Here is a 19,667-nt window from a genome sequence, read left to right as displayed (position 1 = left end):
CTTTAAAAGCTTTATTGATAGTAAATAAGCAAAAAAAAGAGAAAATACAAGTTACAATGTCTTTGGCATATGCAACGATTAACTAAAGAAGTCTAAATATGTACTTATAGATGTTACATGATATAAGCTGGTTCTTAGGGCATAAGGCCTGATAAAGCAAAGCATGGTTCAGAGCGACAGAGTAACAGGATGCAAAGGTAGTTGAAAGAGGAATTACTTCATTTCTAGTTACTGAAACTTATGGAAAAGTAGGCCAGGAACAGGTGACCCTCAGCTCCCAATCATGACAGTTCTTGGGGAGAACTTTCTAGGTGCTTTGGGCCGGTTCAGATTGGAATAAGGCTGCCAGGAAAAATGAGTGATTTCACCCCTCCCATTTCATCACACAGGTTCCTCACAGTCCAATTAAGGATGGTGTGAAGAGACCTTGAGAACTGGGTCCGTTGGTGATAGTCAGCATCTGGTGTTATCGAGAGAGAAAGCTAGGCCTGTGGGTGGAATTTTACAGGCTGCTTTAACTAGGGAAACAAAATGGATGACACAGAGGCAAAAGGAAATATAAGATGGTTCTCTGTCTCGACAATCCCTGTTAACACCACTGTTTACTTAATACCTTTTAAAACGGAAAGTATGACCTTTGAAGAATGTTCTCAAGTACAGTAAGAGATCGTGCTGCCCCTATGCTTTAGGAGCTGCTCCCATGTTGAAAGGGGGCTGGCTTCACAAAGGAGGACACAACTTCTGAAGCTTCTCTGTACACCTGTGCCTTTCAAGTCTACCATGCAGTCCTTTGGATTATAGCTTCTGTTATTAATACTTACCATCATTAACTCTGTAGCACAAGTTACATTTCCATCTCCTTTGATCAATAAAGGAAACAAAAGGGTTGATGTATGTTCTGCATGACCTACATCTCACAATGGTACTTGATGTTATCACGGGTAACTGCTAAAAAAAAATTGCAGCATGTGAATTTTAAAACATTTCAAATTCTTCCCAACTCCAAACATCCTACTAAATTTACTGTTAAGACATTATCACAATGCTGTATTTCACAATAGATCACATATATTAAACATAGCTGATATAAAAAAGGGATAGAACAGAACAGGCATAAAGGTGACAATCTGAAGCTTATTTCAAAGAGAACTCTATTGAGGTTTATGCCACAAATACATTTATATTTGCACCTATTCTCTGGGTTTTTCTCCGTTTCAAGAAATACAGCACAACCACAGATTATACCACCTTAATGTAAACCAACTTTCCACTCCAGTTTACTTCTGAATGTTGACCAACTTTTGCTTATAGTTAAATCAAAATTTGCGCTTAAAAAGGCATTTTACCGTTAGATCTCTGAAGGGATGTAGAAGCAACCCCAAAGGAAGTTTTGCTTTGTTTAGCAAAGCTTGAGTCTGAGGGATATTTGTCAAAGTGCATCGAAATGAGCTAGAAGATAAAGTGCATGCGTTAGTTTCACAGATTATGATCCACAGTATTTGCTGCATAGAAAAGGCCACGTTCTCAAGGGCCACCGCATAATGCAAATATCCAGAACCATCATGCAAACCTCTGCATAAGTGTAAAGCATTCAAGGGACAACTAGTGTGATGACTCCCTCCCCCTTATCCTCATTTCAGCATTCAATGCTACCCATATTTTCCACCATTTATAATGAGGTGTCACTATGTATGTATCTGGGACACAAACGACAGCAACAGACTTCAGTAATTTATGAGCTCGGATAATTACAGCTTTCCATCAAAAAAACAGCAAGACTGTTCGTTAGCCAAATCTACACCATGGCCATCTACCTGTAGCCATGCCAACACTGCAATGGTGTCACAGTGTACAGTGAGCAGCAGCAGCCACATAGGGGCCTTTATTTACCCTTCCTAAACAGCATACCAGCTGCATGACATAACAGAAGGGGCAGAAAGATGTCGTGGGGTATGGATTATTGTAGTTTTAGCAAACAAATCCAACTACGGTATATATATATGCGCAAGTAATCAAAGAGCCAGTATAAGGAAGTCCATTTTCATAACTGAAAATTTACAACATTACTGATAATTGGCACATTGATTAACAATCCCTAAAGTTTTTTCCAGCCCAAACACTGGTTGTTGCAGAACTGGCACACATGAGGTCCCACAATAAGTCATATATATAGGAGCAACCCATGTGATTATTTCAGTGCACTGGAATAAACCTGCCCATGGCCTGCACTACGATCACTGGCAATGGCTCTATTATTTTCCTTTCTCTTAAGTATCTCTAAGAAGCCCTTCAGTCTACCCTAATTTTTTTTCCTTGCCATTCCTTTCATATCCCGGTTATTCTGGCCCTCCAATATACCTTAATGTATTTCTCTTTATCAGAGAGCCAATTTGGTTCTCTGGAGAGTCACACCTGGCTCTAGAGCCACAGGATGCAGGCCCCTGAGCTAGATGGAATGGTGATCTGATATTATAAGGCTTTATATGTTCCTCAGACAGAGATCAATCAACCCAAGAAATGTAAGGAGGTAAACATGCTTAATACTGGAAACTTTATACCTACTCTGGGCTGCAGTTCAGCTTCTTCAGATCTGAGTTCAAATTAGGCACAGGAGCAGGGACTGGAGCAATAGGCAGGATATTTCTATCTTGAGTAAGGTTGACCGGTCTTAAGCTCTCTGGCTGCTGAGCCTGCTGTAGACCTAGTCCTCCAAGACTAGCTGACAGTTGACTCATTGTGGGATATTGCTAGAAGCAACCATTAATGACAAACATTTAGTATGTCGTATTAGCTTCCTCGCCATTACCTCTTCTGTGGGGTTTCCACCCACTAATCCCAAGAATCCCCCCCATGCCCGGCACTGACCCAACTTCTAACCAAGTAAGAGTTGCTTAAAAGAGCTAGTGATTTCTTTTAATCATTCTTTAAATAACAGCCATACTACATCATTAACCACTTTCTGAAAATCCTCTCACCTTCAAAAAAAGTATGCCATGTGGCAGGGAGGGTTGCTTTTTGTTATACACAAGTCCAAACCCAATTTGGATTCATGGAACTAGTTGTATGGTTCTTTGGACCCTGGCCAATGTGACTTAATCCCCCCCTTTCTCCATTAACCTGTCCCCTCATCCTTTCCTAAACTTCTTCCTCAAGTATGTTTCACCCAGGAACAGTAAGGCATGGGCTCTTGATAGACTCACTGACATCTCTTCTGTAATATACTTGTACAGCTTCTCGTAAAGTTAGCACAGAGGTCACATCTTCCTGGTCATGTGGGTAGTCACTGGTAGAAAACCCCTTTTACTGCCTTACCACAAATTAACTCACCGCTTAGGCCTAAACAATACTCCAGGCATTGTCGGCTAGGGTGTGATAAGCTTATGGGGCAGGGTGGTATGATGTAGGCTGGAAAGTATAACATACCCTACTTTAGCTCATACAACCCAATTGAAGTGCTACATTGCCAATACTTTTATTTTCATATCACTGCCTCAGAAACACAGCAGACACTACTAATGCTATATGTTTGAGAGGTTGAAAAGTTGATTGGGCAGTGATAAGAATTTAGTGAGTGAATTTAAATAAATGCAATTGGATGTGCACAGCTTTCACGTTTAATAATCTGAAAAGCGCAAGTTTGCTTTTAAAAACTAATATAATTTAGAATTTGTTCTAAGCCAGATTGTTGTACCACTAAGAAACCAATCCACATATCTGTGTTTATTTACTGCCAGCTTGAGTAACCAATTATCATCCTCTCTAAATCCATAAACATTGACTAAGCAGCAGTTGCTATGAATAGTATGGGGAAATAGCTCTTGCACTGCTAAGAGGGCCTTCATCTCTACACAGGGAGTCCCTTAAAATTGGCTTGGTTTCCCAGCTGAATGGGTTGTAACAATGTTCTTCTGCAAGCCACACTTAGGGCAGCAGAGAACAGTGGGTGTGGATTTTTGCCATGTGAGATGCTAAGAATGGATAGCAAAGCAGCTAGGCTTGGCCTGGCTGACGTTGAGAAATTTGTGGGTTCTGCCTGGGGGCTGCAACTCTCTAATTGTTCCTCTTTAACTGTATTTCAAGATGTCAGCCTAACTGTTTGCATGTTGGCCTGCTGAAGGCAACTGACCCGCAAAAGACTGTTCTGAAGCCCCCATTGCTAGGAGAAGCAAAATACTCAGCACAGATTAATTTTGTTTGATAGTCCCTTTCTTTCCACTGGAGTACAAAGAATATGCTGTTTTAAAATCAAAGAATTAGAATTCCAACCCAGGTACAGGCATGGCAGTATGCTATACATTTGCATTCACTTCATTTTGTCAAAAACCACATCAGGCAGGCAATGTTTTTAATAAGAGGATTTTTAAAATCTCTAACCTGTGGGTACTGAGGAAATCCAGAATTATATCCAGAGTTATTTGGCTGCATGGCAGGTGGTGGTGTTACATTCTGATAGCCAGGTTGGAGAGCAGGGTACCCGTAGCCAAAAGGTTTAGAGGGTTTCGATGTTTGGGAAACTGAAGAAACAGGAACTGGACTACTAGTCGTAGAACGTGCCTCTAAAAAGATCAATATTCCATTTTAAATAACTTTTTTACTTTTTTTTAAAAAAGGCGAGGGCCAAAAACACAAGCAGACAAAGCACTCTCCCTGCGCTCGCTCTGAACGAGGGACAATGACGCAGCAGTCACACATATCCCAAACCTGTTCTCATATATTTCTGCTCCCTGAAATACTGCTGAAAATGAGGCATTTTTCAAGTGACTTAAAAGTCAATCTGAATGACAGCAATTTATTTTGTCTGTTCCCTAGAGAGCTGCTCACTGACACTGACATCTTCCATAGCTTCACATCCTCTTTTTATGGAAAATATACATGGATGCTCCATTCACCACAGATACCAGACTAATGTTTTCATTAAAACACAATCTGGCTATTTCATTAAAAAACCATCTGGCTTAAGCCCCCCGCCCCCAATTCTACAATAACATAAGGCCAGATGCCACTCATGCAGTTACACCAAATCAACATTAGCTCGGGAAAAGAATCCCAGCCCCACAATTCTTTACAGTATAAAATGGGAACATCAAATATCACTAGGAGAACAGAGACAAAAATGAAATGATATGCATTAATGATACACATAAATGTACAGGTCTGATAAAAAGATTAACATTTTAAAATGGTACATAACAGAGAAAGAGCCTTGAATTACTTACCGTGAAGGCTCCTTCTGCTCTGAGGTACGGAGGGCGTTTTCAGCTCGGATTATTTTCCTTTCCTTGTTTGGGAGGCAGGAATCAAAATACTAGGCCTTCCTGTCTCCCTGGGGGAAATGACCCCCTCCTTTCTGAGAGCTCCAGTCATTGAAGAGCAAAATCATAAGGTAGAGGAAGAACCTAACTGGAAATAACTGAACTTCCCCTGTATTAAAACCTCAGGGAAAACAATTGACAAGAAGAGGTAAGGGACAAACTCCCCTGAAAAAATGTAATCATAATAACAATTCCTGTTTTTTAATTATTATTATTATTATTGCAGGTACCATCGGGAGGGGAAGACACCCTCTGTACCTCAGAGCAGAAGGAGCCTTCACGGTAAGTAATTCAAGGCTCTTTCTCGCTCTGAGGCAGGAGGGCATCTTGAGCTCGGGACGTACAAGAGCTACTTAAAAATAGGGAGGGAGCAATTAGGTATCCTGTACCTCTTGAAGCACCCTTCGTCCGAAGTTGGTAGCTTCCTAGGCGAACAGGTCAACTCTGTAGTGCCTGGTGAAAGTGGATACCGATGACCAAGTCGCCACCCTACAGATTTGTTCTAAAGACACTCTATGGTTAAAGGCTGCCGAGGTGGCCGCATTCCTAATGGAATGGGCTGTAACGTTGAGTGGAGTCTGGAGACCAGACACCCTGTATGCATGCGAGATACAGCACTTGATGGTGTTGCTGATTGCAGCATTAGAGATTGCTTTCCCCCTGTTTGGGGCGGTCAGTGTTATAAACAGAGTCGGAAGCTCTAATATGCTATGTACGCCTAATATAAATCCTCAATGCCCTCTTGACATCTAAGGAGTGCCACTCCCTTTCTTGCTGACTCGAGGGTTGGGGAACGAAGGTGGATAGGACCACCTCCTGGTCACGATGAAAATGTGAATTTATCTTTGGAACAAATGAGGGATCCGTGCGTAGAATGACACTGTCCCTGCGGAAGACGCACAAATCAGGTCTGATGGATAGTGCTCCAAGTTCTGACACCCTTCGTGCCGAAGTAATTGTGGTCAGAAACAAGGCCACTTTAGATCCACTACTCGCAGGGGTTCGAACAGAGGTTTGGTAAGGGTTTTTAAAACTGTACGTAGGTTCCAGGTGGGGTATCTGTGTGCGACAGCCGGAGGAAGATTTAACGCCTCTCAGGAATGCCTTGATGTGAGGGTGGGCAGAAATGGCGTGGCCTGACAAGCGGGGAATGATGGTGGCAATGGCGGCCAATTGACGCCGTATAGTCGAGATCTTGAGCCCCAGTTTCTTTCCATCCTGGAGGAAGGATGTCTACTACTCTTGGTTTGAGTGGATCCACCTTATTACGGTTGCATCAAGTTGCAAAGGCCTTCCAAGTGGCTCCATAAATTCGTTGGATGGACGGTCTCCTGGACATGAGGATGGTTTCAACAACATCGGAAGTGTACCCAAAGGTCAGTAGCCTTCTCCTCTCAATAGCCATACGGACAGGTGGTACCACCCCGGGTCTGGGTGACAGATGGGTCCATGGAAGAGAAGATCGTGCCTGTCTGGGAGACGCCAGTGAGGTCGAATGGACATCTGTCATAGTGCAGGATACCACGGTTGCCTTGGCCAGTCCGGAACACGAATGCGCCTGATAACTCTTGGGATTAGTGGTAGGAGGGAAATGCATAGAGGAGCCCCGGTGGCCAAGGGGAAAGCAGGGCATTCACCTGTTCCGCCCCCATCTGATGGTACCTTGAGAAGAACCTGGGTAGATGCGAGTTGGATGGAGTCGCAAAAAGGTCCACTAGAGGGTTCCCGAACTTGAGGCAGATCTGACTGAAAACCTCTGTGTTCAGAGACCACTTGGCTTCGTCGAGCTGTTGGCGACTCAGCCAGTCTGTCTGTACATTTAGGGTGCCCTGTATGTGTTCGGCTGTAACTGACGCTAGATGGAGTTCTGCCCAATCCAGGATCAGTGACACTTGCCAGTGAAGGCTGGACGACCTTGAGCCACCCTGTTTGTTTACGCGGGCTTTGGCCACCACGTTGTCGGTTCTGATCAGCAGATGTCTCTGGCATAGTTGAGGGCCGAGATGTAATATGGCTTTGTGAATGGCCGTGATCTCCAAGAAGTTGATACTTTTGCCCCTCTCCAGAGGTCCCCAGACCCCTTGAGCCGGTTGGTTTTGGAAAGTGGCTCCCCAGCCTGTCAGGCTGGCATCCGTGAATAGTTGGACTGGTGGATAGTGCAGGAAAACCAGTCCCTCTGACAGGTTGGATGGAACAGTCCACCACTTCAAGCCTAAAATGGCTGAGGTTGAAAGGGTCAAGAGCTTGTTTCTCTTCCGGATGAGATCCTGCTGATGAATGCGAAGAAACCACTGGAGGGGTCTTGCGTGGTATCGGGCCCAAGGGACCGCCGGAATGCAAGCAGTCATGGGACCTTGGAGTTTGGCTAATGCCATGAGTCATACCGATGTTGAGGTCGAGACCCTCCTAGCCCTGCTGGAGACGGAAATCACCTTTTCCATAGGGAGGATGAGGCGATTGGAAAGCGTATCTATGACCACTTCTAAATGAACCAGTCTCTGGGATGATATTAGGTGGCTCTTCTCCCAGTTGATCAGGAACCCGTGCTCCTGGAGAAGCCGGACTTCTAATTGGGTATGGATTAAACTGAGTTCCCTTGAAGGCGTGCATATCAAGCTGTCGTCCAGGTACGGATGTACCTGGACCCCGTTTTCGGGCCTCCACCAGTAGGGTCACCAGGATCTTGGTAAAGACCCTGGGGGCAGAAGAAAGGCTGAATGGGAGAGCGCGGAACTGATAATGGTCGTCCTGACAGACAAACCAGAGGAATCTCCGATGGTGTGGGTGAATTGGGACATGTAGGTAAGCCTCTGTGAGATCCACCAATGTTAGAAAGGTTCTTGGTGTCAAGGCCTCCATGATGGATCTGAGGGTCTCCATCCTGAACCTTCTGTAAAGGACAAACTTGTTTACAAACTTGAGGTTCAGGATGGCCCTCCAGTCCCCGTTCCTCTTCGGGACCGTGAAGAACACGGAGTAAACCCCTGTGAAGCGCTCTGAGTGCTCCATGGGTTCGATGGCTTGAATGCCTCATAAGTGTTGGACTGCCGTCCTTGTGCGAAGGAGTTTTTCTCCGCTGAGAGGGCGAGGCTTTAAGAAAATCTTGTCGGGGGGCGGGGCAGAGGAACTCGATTAGGTAACCCTGCTTGATTATCTGGGCCACCCAATGGTCCGCGTGTGAGGCCGTCCATTTTTTTGCAAACTGAGATAAGCGGCCCCCCACCGGGAGTGCCCCGGAGTCACTGTTTGGGCTGCCTAGGCCCGCCACCTGACTTATCAGCATTTGGCTGGTAGAAGCGTGGGGGTCTGGAATTGCGACCTCCCCTTCGAAAGGAGCTTCTGTACGAATTCCAGGAGCCCCTCCTGAACCTTTGTAGGGTGTGTGAGGAGCTAAAGGAGTGGGAAAATGTCCCTCTCTCTTCCCTCCTACAGCTCTTTGGGAGAGCTTTTTTCTTATCTCTGGCCTCAATTAAAATGGTGTCCAACTGGTCCCCAAAGAGTTTTTTGCCTTGATAAGGAAACCCCATAAGCTCTGTGGGGGTTGGCCTGTCAAGGGCATAGCCAGAGACCCTGTCTGGCAGTTGGTTGGGTGGCCATGGCCTGGCTGAAAAGAAGAGCGTATCCAGAGTGGAGTCTGCTAAAAAGGTGACAGCTTTTAGCACTCTAGAGGCTCCCTCTGATGCCTTCTTCTCTTTATCGGGAATAAGCTGTTGCAATTTACGCATCCAAACAATGGCTGCCCTGGATACAAGGGCTGCCGTCACTGAGGCGCTAACCACCAGAGAGGAGGCCTTGTAAGCTCTCTTGAGGGCGAGCTCTGCCTTTCTGTCCAGAGGGTCCCGAATGGAACCCATGCCATCCCTTGCCATTAGATCAAAGGAATGCAAGGCGATGACAGGGGCCTCCACCACCGGAACCTGCAGTAGCTGATTAGAAGCGGAAGCTAAAGAGTAAAATTTCTTAGCAGTTACTGGCATCTGCTTGCTTGCCAAGGGCTTTCCCCACTCAGCCATAATTAGGGATGTGAAGTATTCAGGGACTGGGATGACCCTTGGAGCACAGAGTGCTTATGAAAAAACTCCCTGGAGCCCCTTAATTTGTTGGAGGGCTGAGAGTCTTGGGTCTCAGAGAGGTCCAGCGCCACCAGGGTCTTAGACAGTATGGAGGAGAAATCGTCCTACGGGAAAAGCCTAAGCTGCTTTTCCTCTGGTGGGGGAGAGTCTACTTCCTCGGGGAAAAACTCTCCCTCCTCCCTGTCCTCGTCGTCCGAGGAACCAGGAGAAGAACCGCCCCCCCGAGCGCCTAGAATGAGAAGGTCTCTGTGAGACATGGGATGTACGAGTGTCCCTAAAGAATGGGAGCCTTTAGCCTTCTTCGCCCCCTTGTCCTTCTTCGACAGCGCTTTCTTGCGCTTCATCTCCTTAAGGGTAGAGTCGCTGGCCGAAGGACCGCTAGCCGATCCTTCCAGCCCCTGCCCTGCGGCAGTAAGAAGTCCAGGGTCTAAGTCCACTGACGAAATGTAATCGTCGTTAGTGGACTCTGCCATCTTTTTTTTGGGTGGGAAAAAGGGGATAATTACCTTAACGACCCGGGGATTCGACAAAACAGAACATGGACGGGGGGGGGGGAGAGACAAATACAGGCTAAACAGTAAACCTAATTTAAGCTTAAAACTAGTTAATTTCCTTTTCTGAAGAACGAGAAGGGCAGCAGGACGCTGCCAACGCTGCTTCCCTTAACAAAGGCAGGAAATTAACTGGAGCTCTCAGAAAGGAGGGGGTCATTTCCCCCAGGGAGACAGGAAGGCCTAGTATTTTGATTCCTGCCTCCCAAGCAAGGAAAGGAAAATAACCCAAGCTGAAGACGCCCTCCTGCCTAAGAGCGAGTATGTATTTTACAAGGGGATGCATATAACATTCAGCTCCCATTGAATTACACTATGGCTTAGCCAGATTGTGTTTTTACTAAGTATCAAGTTCAATAGAGTCATCTCATAATTGCGTGCAGGATTGCAGCTGAACATCATATAGTAGAATTGACCAGTAAGCGCTGTAGAAGCTGTAATATAGGGTATAAATCTGTGTTACACAGGTGAAAAAAAAAAGGTTTTAGAGGCTAGCCTGATCTCATCAGATCCCAGAAGCTAAGCAGGGTCAGTCCTGGTTAATATTTAGCTGGGCAACCTCAAAGAAATTCCAGGGTCATGATGTGGAGGCAGGAAATATCAAACCACCTCCAAACGTCTCTTGCCTTAAAACCCCTACAAGGTTGCCATAAGTCAGCACAAAAAAATGGATAACTTATGGTTAGAGCACTCAGTGTGATTTAACTTATTACCTGAAAAGTAGAACTGATTATTTTTTTGTAAAATCCAGGGTCCATGATTTGAATCTCAAGTTAAAGTTAAATTTGAGGTTGGACAAAAGATCCAGTTTTACATTCTAGTATTTTTAAAATGTAATGTTAATATTAAAACATTAATAAAAATAATTTACCTGGATAGCCACCTCCTTCAAGGTTATCATAATTGTTGGGAACAGGAGATGCACTACTTGTAGTGGAAGAGCTGTCAACAGCTAGAAGAAACCAAAAAAGAACACGTTAATTCGCTTGCCTGCCAACCACTGTTTTAACATTACTAGGTAATAAACCATAAGGAACTCTTGTGGAAAATAAGAGTATTATATAACAAGAATACAAGACAAGATTCTAGATACTAATATTTATAAAAAAAGACCTTCCCTTCTGGATCATTTGTGTCTGCGCCTACAAAACTACTTAAATTTTTTTTTTACCAAAGACAAAAACTGATGAGAAAATAGTGGCTTGAGAAGATGTTAGTGACAACAGATTATTCACCATTGTAGACTACTGGATACCATTGTTTCCCTCACAAGTACTTCAAATCCAGAAGAGTCTGCAAACAGAACAAGTACACAGCATTCGTACACTATGAAAGAGAGAGAAGCCTGGGCCAAGGTCCCTGCGGCAAGAGAAAAGGAATGCTCCAAGCACTGACTACCAGGCACCTATTGGTGTAAATTCTTTTCCTTCATCGTCGTCACCATCACCTTTAATTCAAACTGAACCATGTCACTCAGCAACACACACGTCCTGTTTTCTTTAATACTTTATTTCTAACAGCCCTGACCCGAAAGGACAAAAGTCCTTGGAGGCCAGGAAGGGGCTGTGCTGGTGTTTGGGCCCCCTGCACTGGCACCCGTGCCACTTGTGTTGTCCAGGGTGGCACGGACGCTAGCGGGGGGACCCAGACACCCAGTTCCCGGGGTGTTCCGGTGCAGGGCCAGGGGAGGGGCTGCCTTTCAACGGCCTCCAAAGCCCTTTGGGCCCGGGAACACCCCCTTTCCTGTTTCTCAAGATACGCCATCTTTTTAGGTGGCATAGCTCTGTGCAACCCTATGGAGCGGTTGCACGAGTTTTGGGGAGAAGGGGAAGGTTTTGGCCTCAGTGGGGGGGGAACCCCCTTTGCCAGTCACCGGCGCAGCCCTTCCGCTCAGGTATCTCACATCTGATATCTCACATTTAAAACTACTTCAAGAGATTCTCAAAATTAAATTTTGGACATTACATCACTAATTAATTTATGTTTTTTAAACTTAACCCTTCCCCAAGGACTCTAGAAATGTTGAAGAAAACAAGAGGTCAAAGAATTAAATTTTTTTAAACGTAACTATCATTTCATCCAATACTGAAACTGATGGTCAAATTCATAGCAGTAAGCGAGTGAAATAAGGACACTAGCCAAGAGTTCTGAACTCTTATATTTTTGCAATGGATTTGATAGGCTGCAAACTGCACAAGCTAAGTAATACGATATGTATTTCTACAAAATATTTCAAACCACATTAAGATGCCTCAATGACAACCCAAAATTATTATGGTTTCTGGAATAACACAGAAGTAGAGAAAGGATGAAATGAACTTTTTTTTTTTTTTTTTTTTACTAAACTGGAATGAAGAACAAGTTTGTGCAGAAGGGCATAAGAGAAATAGCGTTTGAAAAAAATAAACAAAACAGTTACAAGACAAAGTTACAAAACCAGTAACACACTCCAGAAGGCACATCAATGCATGCCAAGCTGGCAACATTCCCATGCGCTACCTGGGGGGATGCATAAGAGCACAAGCAGCACAAGAGTACTATTAATTTTTCATTAATATAGCAACAAATAGTTTTAAATAAATATTAAATGTGTAATTCTAAATTTCAATTTTGAAAAAGACACTGTCTACATACCACAACTTGAGTATTTATTTAATTGTGGCGGCTGAACTTTTATCACATGCACCAGACTCTGTTTTTGAAGTCTGTCTAAGCTTAAACTAAAATAATGTGTCCGCTTAATAATTACTCATTGCAAAAGGAAAAAAGCCAAATGAAACAGACTGGCATATGGATTAATATGCAAATAAGTTATCACGGGCAAATGTTTGTCTGCACAATAAAATGGGGAAAAAATCCAAATTGCCACAGATGTTTGTGGGGCTCAAGATAGTTGTGTATTCCATCAGTGTAATCCTAAACAGAGTTACACCCTTCTAAAGTCCACTGAAGTCAATGGGCTTAGAAATGTTTAACTCTGCTTAGGACTGCCATTAGTTACAGATAACCCTTTCATACCTGCTAAATACCAAATTATGGTAGCATATTTAACTGCAAAGAAAGCAATTTGTATTTATGATAAGGTCAAAGAAAGATCAGATTATTTCTAACATGAGAAATGCTGCAAAGGCACCGTAAGCCATGATAACTCTTTTTAAAAAACATAACTGAACGTTCAGTATGCACTTCCATGCCTTTGATGCTAAGTGAAATGCTTACTGAAGAGGTTTTTTGTATCACCGGTCTCCATCTTTAACTCCTATACAAAAAAGAATTTCTGACTTCTTCAGTTATTAGGATAATTAAAAAATGGGCACGAAACATGAGAAATACTGGTGCAAAGCTAAAGCAGACCTGCTTCCTCATCCTCCTCATCCTCTTCCTCATCATCTGTACTTGATGACAAGGGGGTTGCTGGAGAGCTAGCTTGATTATTAACATATCCACCATACTGCATGCCTGTGAAGTGGAAAGCACAAACACAAGAATCAGACCGTCGGGAAAGGTAAGAAATTGAAAGCACAAATCAGAGCATTAGGAAAGAGAGCAAAACCAAGCATTGTAAAGGACATCTTAACATGAAAAGTTACTCAAATACTAGAAAAGTATCTTTTTAAAGCAGTTTAGCAGGCAATTGTTAGTAGTATGGTTGGGTTAAATATTAGTAGCCAACAAAGAAAGTTAGTAGAACTAAAACAACTCATTGGGACAACATTTTTTAAAGTTAATTCTTTTTTAGGATTTCACAGTTACCATGGGGCACAAATACACATTTCACTATGCAACCCTTTCCATGTCCTTTAACATGTAACTTCAACATCTTTACTGATTTCTGAAGCAATAGAACTTTGGAAATATGCTAGTCATGCATGAAATGAGTAAAAAATGTTATTTGTCCTTAATCCACACAAATTGCTTCACAAACTAAGGACGTAATAAATATAGGCTCCACCCTCAGGCTGTGATCAAGCAGAGGAAAAAACAAGGGGTTGTTATGTCACCTACAGAACATAAAAGCACATTTCCACAGAACATAAAAGCACATTTCCAGATCTTTCTAACCATGCTAACAGGGTGTAACATTTACAAATATGAAGTAGCATTCATGTTTTGGAACACACTGTTGCATGGCTACTATGATTACAGAACAAATTTCTCCATTCTGAATTTCTCTTGATCTGAAATTCACTCATGAGGACTCTGAATTTTCATATGGTAGTTAAATTTTCTCTGTTGTACAAGAACTCTGAGGTCAACAGAGAGTTATTTTTTGTAGTTCAGACAGTGCTTGGCAGAGACTGCACAAACATACGTAACATTCAACAAATATTTTCAGACCGCTGCAGCATATCAGTCTGTCTGAATAGACATGTAGAAGTCACAGTATGCAAACCACCATTTTTAGATACTGTTTTAGACCTTACATTACAGATCAGTTGTAACACATACCTTTTAAAAAATCACGTTCCAAAAATCAATGCCAACATTATCAGTCAGCATTGATGAGCACGTAAATTGATGAGAAATTTAAATAAAGACCATCACCAGAGGTATCTTGAAAAATTAACCTATAAAACACCTCTTACAGAGTACTGTTTTTGGGGCAACGAAGAATCACCACAGACAGCACATGTCCTTGCATGGGAGGAAAGAGCCAGAAATGGGCACAGAGAAAGACATGGTTACAGCTCAATCCAATGCATGTTTGCTTGAAAGCAAATCCTATTGAGTTCACTGGGGCTTATCACCATATAACTATATAATACTGTGACGTTCTCCTACTGCACATTCTCTCTGTAAAGGAAATGAACAAAGACAACATCTGTACCTCTGCCTCCATCAGTTGGGCTTCCCTTCCCCCCCACCCCATCCAGGCATGATTGTGAGGCAGAGTAAAGGTCATGATCCTATGCACAAGTAAAGGGGAGTAAGCACCACTGAATTCAGTGGGACTTGCTCTCAAATAACATGATCAGGCAGATTAGCGTATGCATGGGGGTGTTGGGCAATTTACAATCCAAATCATGGACTGCAGGCTTTGTATAAAATACAGCTGTGGAAATCAAATTATCAAACAATCTCTTAATTTTCTCCTTATTTCTATTGGAACACTCATGTAGACAGAGAATCCAACTTTTGCTAGAAGGTTTAGATGTCATTAAGAAATGTCACTCAGGATCCACTACTCCACCCCACTCCATTGATGGGATGGAAGTAAATATCTTTTAAATTTAGAAAGGATGACTCGGGATCTACTTTGCCCTCACAACTGCTCCGATTCTGTTCTCTTGGGAATGACAGCTCTGAAGACAGCCACAACTGGAAGATCAATCTTGTCCTGAAAGTCAGTTTGGCTACAGCTAGTAATACCTCACTCAGGGATCAAGATACCAGACAGTCCTTGTTCTCTGGTTAGCACCAGTAAACAGTGGAGTTCACTTCCCTCCACCCAAGCCATTCAGTCAGGCCTGACATCTTGGATTTTGTGACCCCCTCCCTGCTTTAGTTACAGCTTTTTCCTTTCCCACACTATTTCCTTTCCAATATATTATTACAGTCTCTAAAATCAACAGAACATCTGCTAGGAATGAAGAAAAGATCACAAGGACTTGTAGGGCAACATCCTTTGTGACCATTTTTAATACCCTGTCCTCAAGAAACTTGCTACACTATAACTACCTTTCAGAAGCAGTGGGTTTTGGCAGAAGGGCTACAAACCCCAGACTGTAGGACACAGCGTATCTACTAATGGCAGTGACCTCCACAAATCCCAAAGCTTAGACTCTTGGTTTTGGGGGTTTGATTGTCCTTATAGAAACATGGAGTAGGTCTTTAATTATATATTAGATCACCATACTCAACCACAGCTAATGATTTCTAAAAGAAAATGAATTATTAGGCTTTCAAAAGATCATATGGGAAATATGAATCTGAGCCCCACACTACCAATTTGTGAAGACAAAATAAGATTATCTTACACATGTGCTTTTTTCAGATATAGAAATGAAATCCTCAGTTACCTTGACATGAAAACAAAGATGTTGTCAAAAGCAGCCTTTAGTGCGTGTGGTAGTTACAAAAACAGAAAGGGGAAGAAAAAGCATCTTCCCCTTTCTGTTTTGGTTTTGCTGCTTGCATCTGGGGAATCTGTCCTTAGCCTGTGTGGTAATTACTTACACACATGCACTGTAGGTTATCTTGTTCACAAGCAGAATCCAGTTAACCAAGTCCTTTGCAATGATGAAAAAACACTGTAAAAGTAAGGATTTACTGTTTGGAATGCAATACCAAAAAAACATGAAAAGGACACCATGCTTTAAAAATATTTTTTGCCCCTAGCTTTAAGTTAAAAGGTAACACTGAAATGCATGGGAATTTTTTTTGCTCCTTCCATTTTTTAATACCTTCATGTAGTAATGACTCTGGTGGTTGTGAGATGGAGGAGGCAATGGTAGACTTTGCTGTTTTCTCTACAGCAGGTGTTCTTTCTGAAGAAGTCACAGCTGAAGAAGTTCCTTGGGCAGGACTTGTAGGCTGAACACTGTGGTTTACAAGATGTGGTGATCCTGCAATATCAACCAAAAAGTGAAAAATACACAACGTAAGCAGCAAGAGAACACCAATGAACAGTTGTGTAACAGTAGAAAAGAGCAAGAGTCCAGTAGCACCTTAAAAACTAACAAAATTTCTGGCATGGTATGAGCTTTCGTGAGCTATAGCTCACTTCTTCAGATACAACTAGAATGTGATTCCATCTATCCTTAAGTAGAGATGAGTGAATTTGACATTTACAATGGCAATGGAAATGTCAAAAGCAAGTAAATGACATTAGCAGGTGTGATTGGATTAGGTGTGATATGCAGAGGGGTAGTAGGCGTGGAGAAATTAGCATTGGTAATGAGACAGGAATCCCAGATCTTTATTATGTCCAGGAGAATGCCTAGTCTTGAGATTCATTATTAGTTGTAATTCAGCAGTCTCTCTTTCTAATCTCTCTTTGAAATCCCTTTGTAAGAGAACTGCTCCTCTGTGGCTTCAAAATTTCCAGAAATTTTACATATTTAATAGCAATTAATAAGCACATTCTGCTCACACCTTAGATAACAAGGGGAAGAGATCAGCATTTTAATTAAAAGGCAAGTTTCAGATTTTCACTTATACACGCAAACAGGTATAGAGCACATAGTAGTGATGCAACGATAAAAAAAGAATAATCAGTGGAGCCATCTGCAACATACGAAGAAATGTCTCAGCTGACAAAAACACACTAATTAAACTGGGATTCAAAAAATAAGGATAAAACCAGACCCAACATTATCTTTCAGCTTGTCCTTAATGAGCTTGTTTAGTTAACCATTTGTATCAGGTAACAGATAACTTGAGATTGCATTCAAGACAGGAATCACACTGCAAGCTCCCAGTGCCTGTGCAAATGCTCAAGTTATCCCAAGCTGTTCTGCTTAAATATAGTTTTTGGCACATTTCTCAAAGCTCACTGGAAACAGATGCATGTAACACATTCTAACTTGATTTGCTCCACTTAGTAAAGACATATGTAACTGCCTCATACCAATATAGACCAACAGTCTAGTACTGTCTGCTGCAACTGGCAGCAAGGTCTTTGACAGAGGACTCTTCCACTCCAGCTGCCTAGCACTATCTCATGAGAGATACAAGGAATTAAACCTGGAACTTTATGCACAAATGTGCTCTACCAGTAAACTAGAATCAGTCCCCTAGCTGCCCAAGAATAAGCATATTACACTTAGGGATTTCAGATAAGATTAGGCTGCCACAAAGAATGGCAGTACCAAAGGAGGGGGGGAAAGAGTGATAGGTACAAAGATCTTGCAACCATGAAGTATTCTACTAACATCACGCATCACAGCAGCTACGTTTATTTGCATTTGCCCAGTTCTAAAATCAAGGGATGGGTCTATTTTCCCACAAAAGGTGTGGAGGGGTCCAAGGAGCTAGCCCTACCATGTCCTGATTCACTGCATTTCACTACTCCAAGAACATTTGTACCCTGTTTGGATCGTACTGAACTGGGCTGAGAAAAAACAAAAAAACACACACATGTTCTTTAAGTGATGGAAAGCAGCAACATAAGGCATGCCAGCTTTTACCCAAGTGCAAGCAGAAAACACACAAGCACAATCATTTAAACATGACCAAGCGAGACACAATCGTTTTTAAAAAATGGCTGCCACAGTCATGTACAGTCCTGGCCTTTACTTTGGTACCGTACCTGTACTCATTGGATTGCCTGAATTCAGCAAGGATCCTGCAAAGCTTCCACCACGATTCCCTTCAGTTGAAAGGAGTTCTGGAGCAGACCACGATGCAGAATTATATCCCAAAGGAACTTTCTGTTGCACTGTAGGTGTTGTTCTGTTTTGACTAGAGTAGGCATTTGCCACTTTAGAATGTCCGAGAGCTGGTACACCGTGAGAAGTAGGCGCTTGTCCATATGTAGTGCCAGGGGACATAGGAGGATACGAAACATTAGGGTAAGCAGCACTGGAGACCGGCGGCATAACATAGTGACCAGAAGGAACCCCAAATCCCTGAGACGGAACTGAAGAGCTGGCAGAGTGCAAGACTGAAGTACTGTAGGGGCTACCAAATGAAGAGTAAGACTGTGAAACGCTGGTATGGAACTGAGACGCAGAAGAGACCATCCCTTGGATGGGTCCAGATGATTCCACCGTGTGAGGAACCCTGCTGTATAAATGTTGCAACCCCTGTGTGCTTGCCACGTGGGGAGTCACAGAAGACGTAATCACATTTTGTGCTGGTACAGAGTAGTGGGCAGAGTAATAATCGGCACGATAGTGGTTGTCCAGCTGTGAAGGGATGGCTTTACCGGGCACGTCTGAGTAGTGTCCAGAGGGAATACCGTAGTCTTGAGGATATGAGCCATACGCAGAGGGAAACTGCATCTGATTCTGCACTGGACCTGAAACAGGGGGAAAGTCCAATATATTAAAACTGTATGCATTATTTGTTTGGAAACTAACAAAGTTGTCTTTTCCCTATGAAAGCTCATACCACAATAAATTAGTCCATATTTAAGGATCTGCACTACGACTAATACATTTTCTTTTCTGGGATTGCTCCAGTATTCAGTAAACACTACTGTATGAGTATGGACAGCAACACACAAAAACTCTTTTGCAACAATGTACCAGTGTACATGATAGCAGACACAAAAGAACTCCAGATTAAAAATTCATGTGACACTTTTGCATATGTAAACTTTTCAAAAACAACTACGTTATATTTTACAAGGGAGGGCTCAGACATTTCCCCATTGCTGCCAGGAGGGAAAGAGAAGGGTGGCTCGGAGAGGCAGGCGCTGAGCACAGGCAATGCTCAGTCTGGGACAGAGTTCAGATGGCTGCAGGCTCCCTCCTAGCCCAAACACTTCCCGCACTCAACTGCTACCGTTTTAAAGCCTGAAGCAGATGGTCTAAAAATGCCATGAGCACAGCATGGCTGGACCAGGTGCTCTTATCGTCTCTCCCCCCCACCCCGCCATGCCTTTTCAAGTGCTGAAATAGATGGGGGCTTTTAGCACTCAAAAAAAGCATGAAAGGGGGACGACACAAGGGAGCCTGGTGCATCCACACTATAGGCCTGATCAGGATTAGGCCCTGACAGTATTTTTATGGCCATTTATGTACAGGAGGTTTTGCCACTCTCTAGATGAACATTTTTCCGATCCA

General features: G+C 43.0%; 1 protein-coding gene across 2 annotated transcripts in view; it reads right to left on the bottom strand.

The window, feature by feature from the left end:
* SEC24B (SEC24 homolog B, COPII coat complex component) overlaps window positions 1-18,892 on the bottom strand; it is a 34,065-nt gene extending 15,173 nt beyond the window's left edge. The window contains exons 1-8 of one of the 2 annotated variants that reach the window (XM_056855981.1): window positions 18,188-18,892; window positions 16,341-16,502; window positions 13,291-13,395; window positions 10,808-10,888; window positions 4,375-4,556; window positions 2,563-2,747; window positions 1,347-1,449; window positions 822-948 (exon numbers count right to left, since the gene is read on the bottom strand). In XM_056855981.1, the coding sequence (XP_056711959.1) occupies window positions 822-948; window positions 1,347-1,449; window positions 2,563-2,747; window positions 4,375-4,556; window positions 10,808-10,888; window positions 13,291-13,395; window positions 16,341-16,502; window positions 18,188-18,881 (1,639 nt within the window). In that variant the 5' untranslated portion in view covers window positions 18,882-18,892. The remainder of the gene's footprint in view (window positions 1-821; window positions 949-1,346; window positions 1,450-2,562; window positions 2,748-4,374; window positions 4,557-10,807; window positions 10,889-13,290; window positions 13,396-16,340; window positions 16,503-18,187) is intronic. The other variant, XM_056855982.1, reaches the window with a different exon arrangement.
* Between the last annotated feature and the right edge of the window lie 775 nt (window positions 18,893-19,667).

This window comes from Euleptes europaea, chromosome 9, assembly GCF_029931775.1.
Source record: "Euleptes europaea isolate rEulEur1 chromosome 9, rEulEur1.hap1, whole genome shotgun sequence".
Classification (NCBI taxonomy): Eukaryota; Metazoa; Chordata; class Lepidosauria; order Squamata; family Sphaerodactylidae; genus Euleptes; species Euleptes europaea.
The sequence above is the reverse complement of the archived record's forward strand: the minus strand, read 5'-3'. Positions and strand labels throughout refer to the sequence as shown.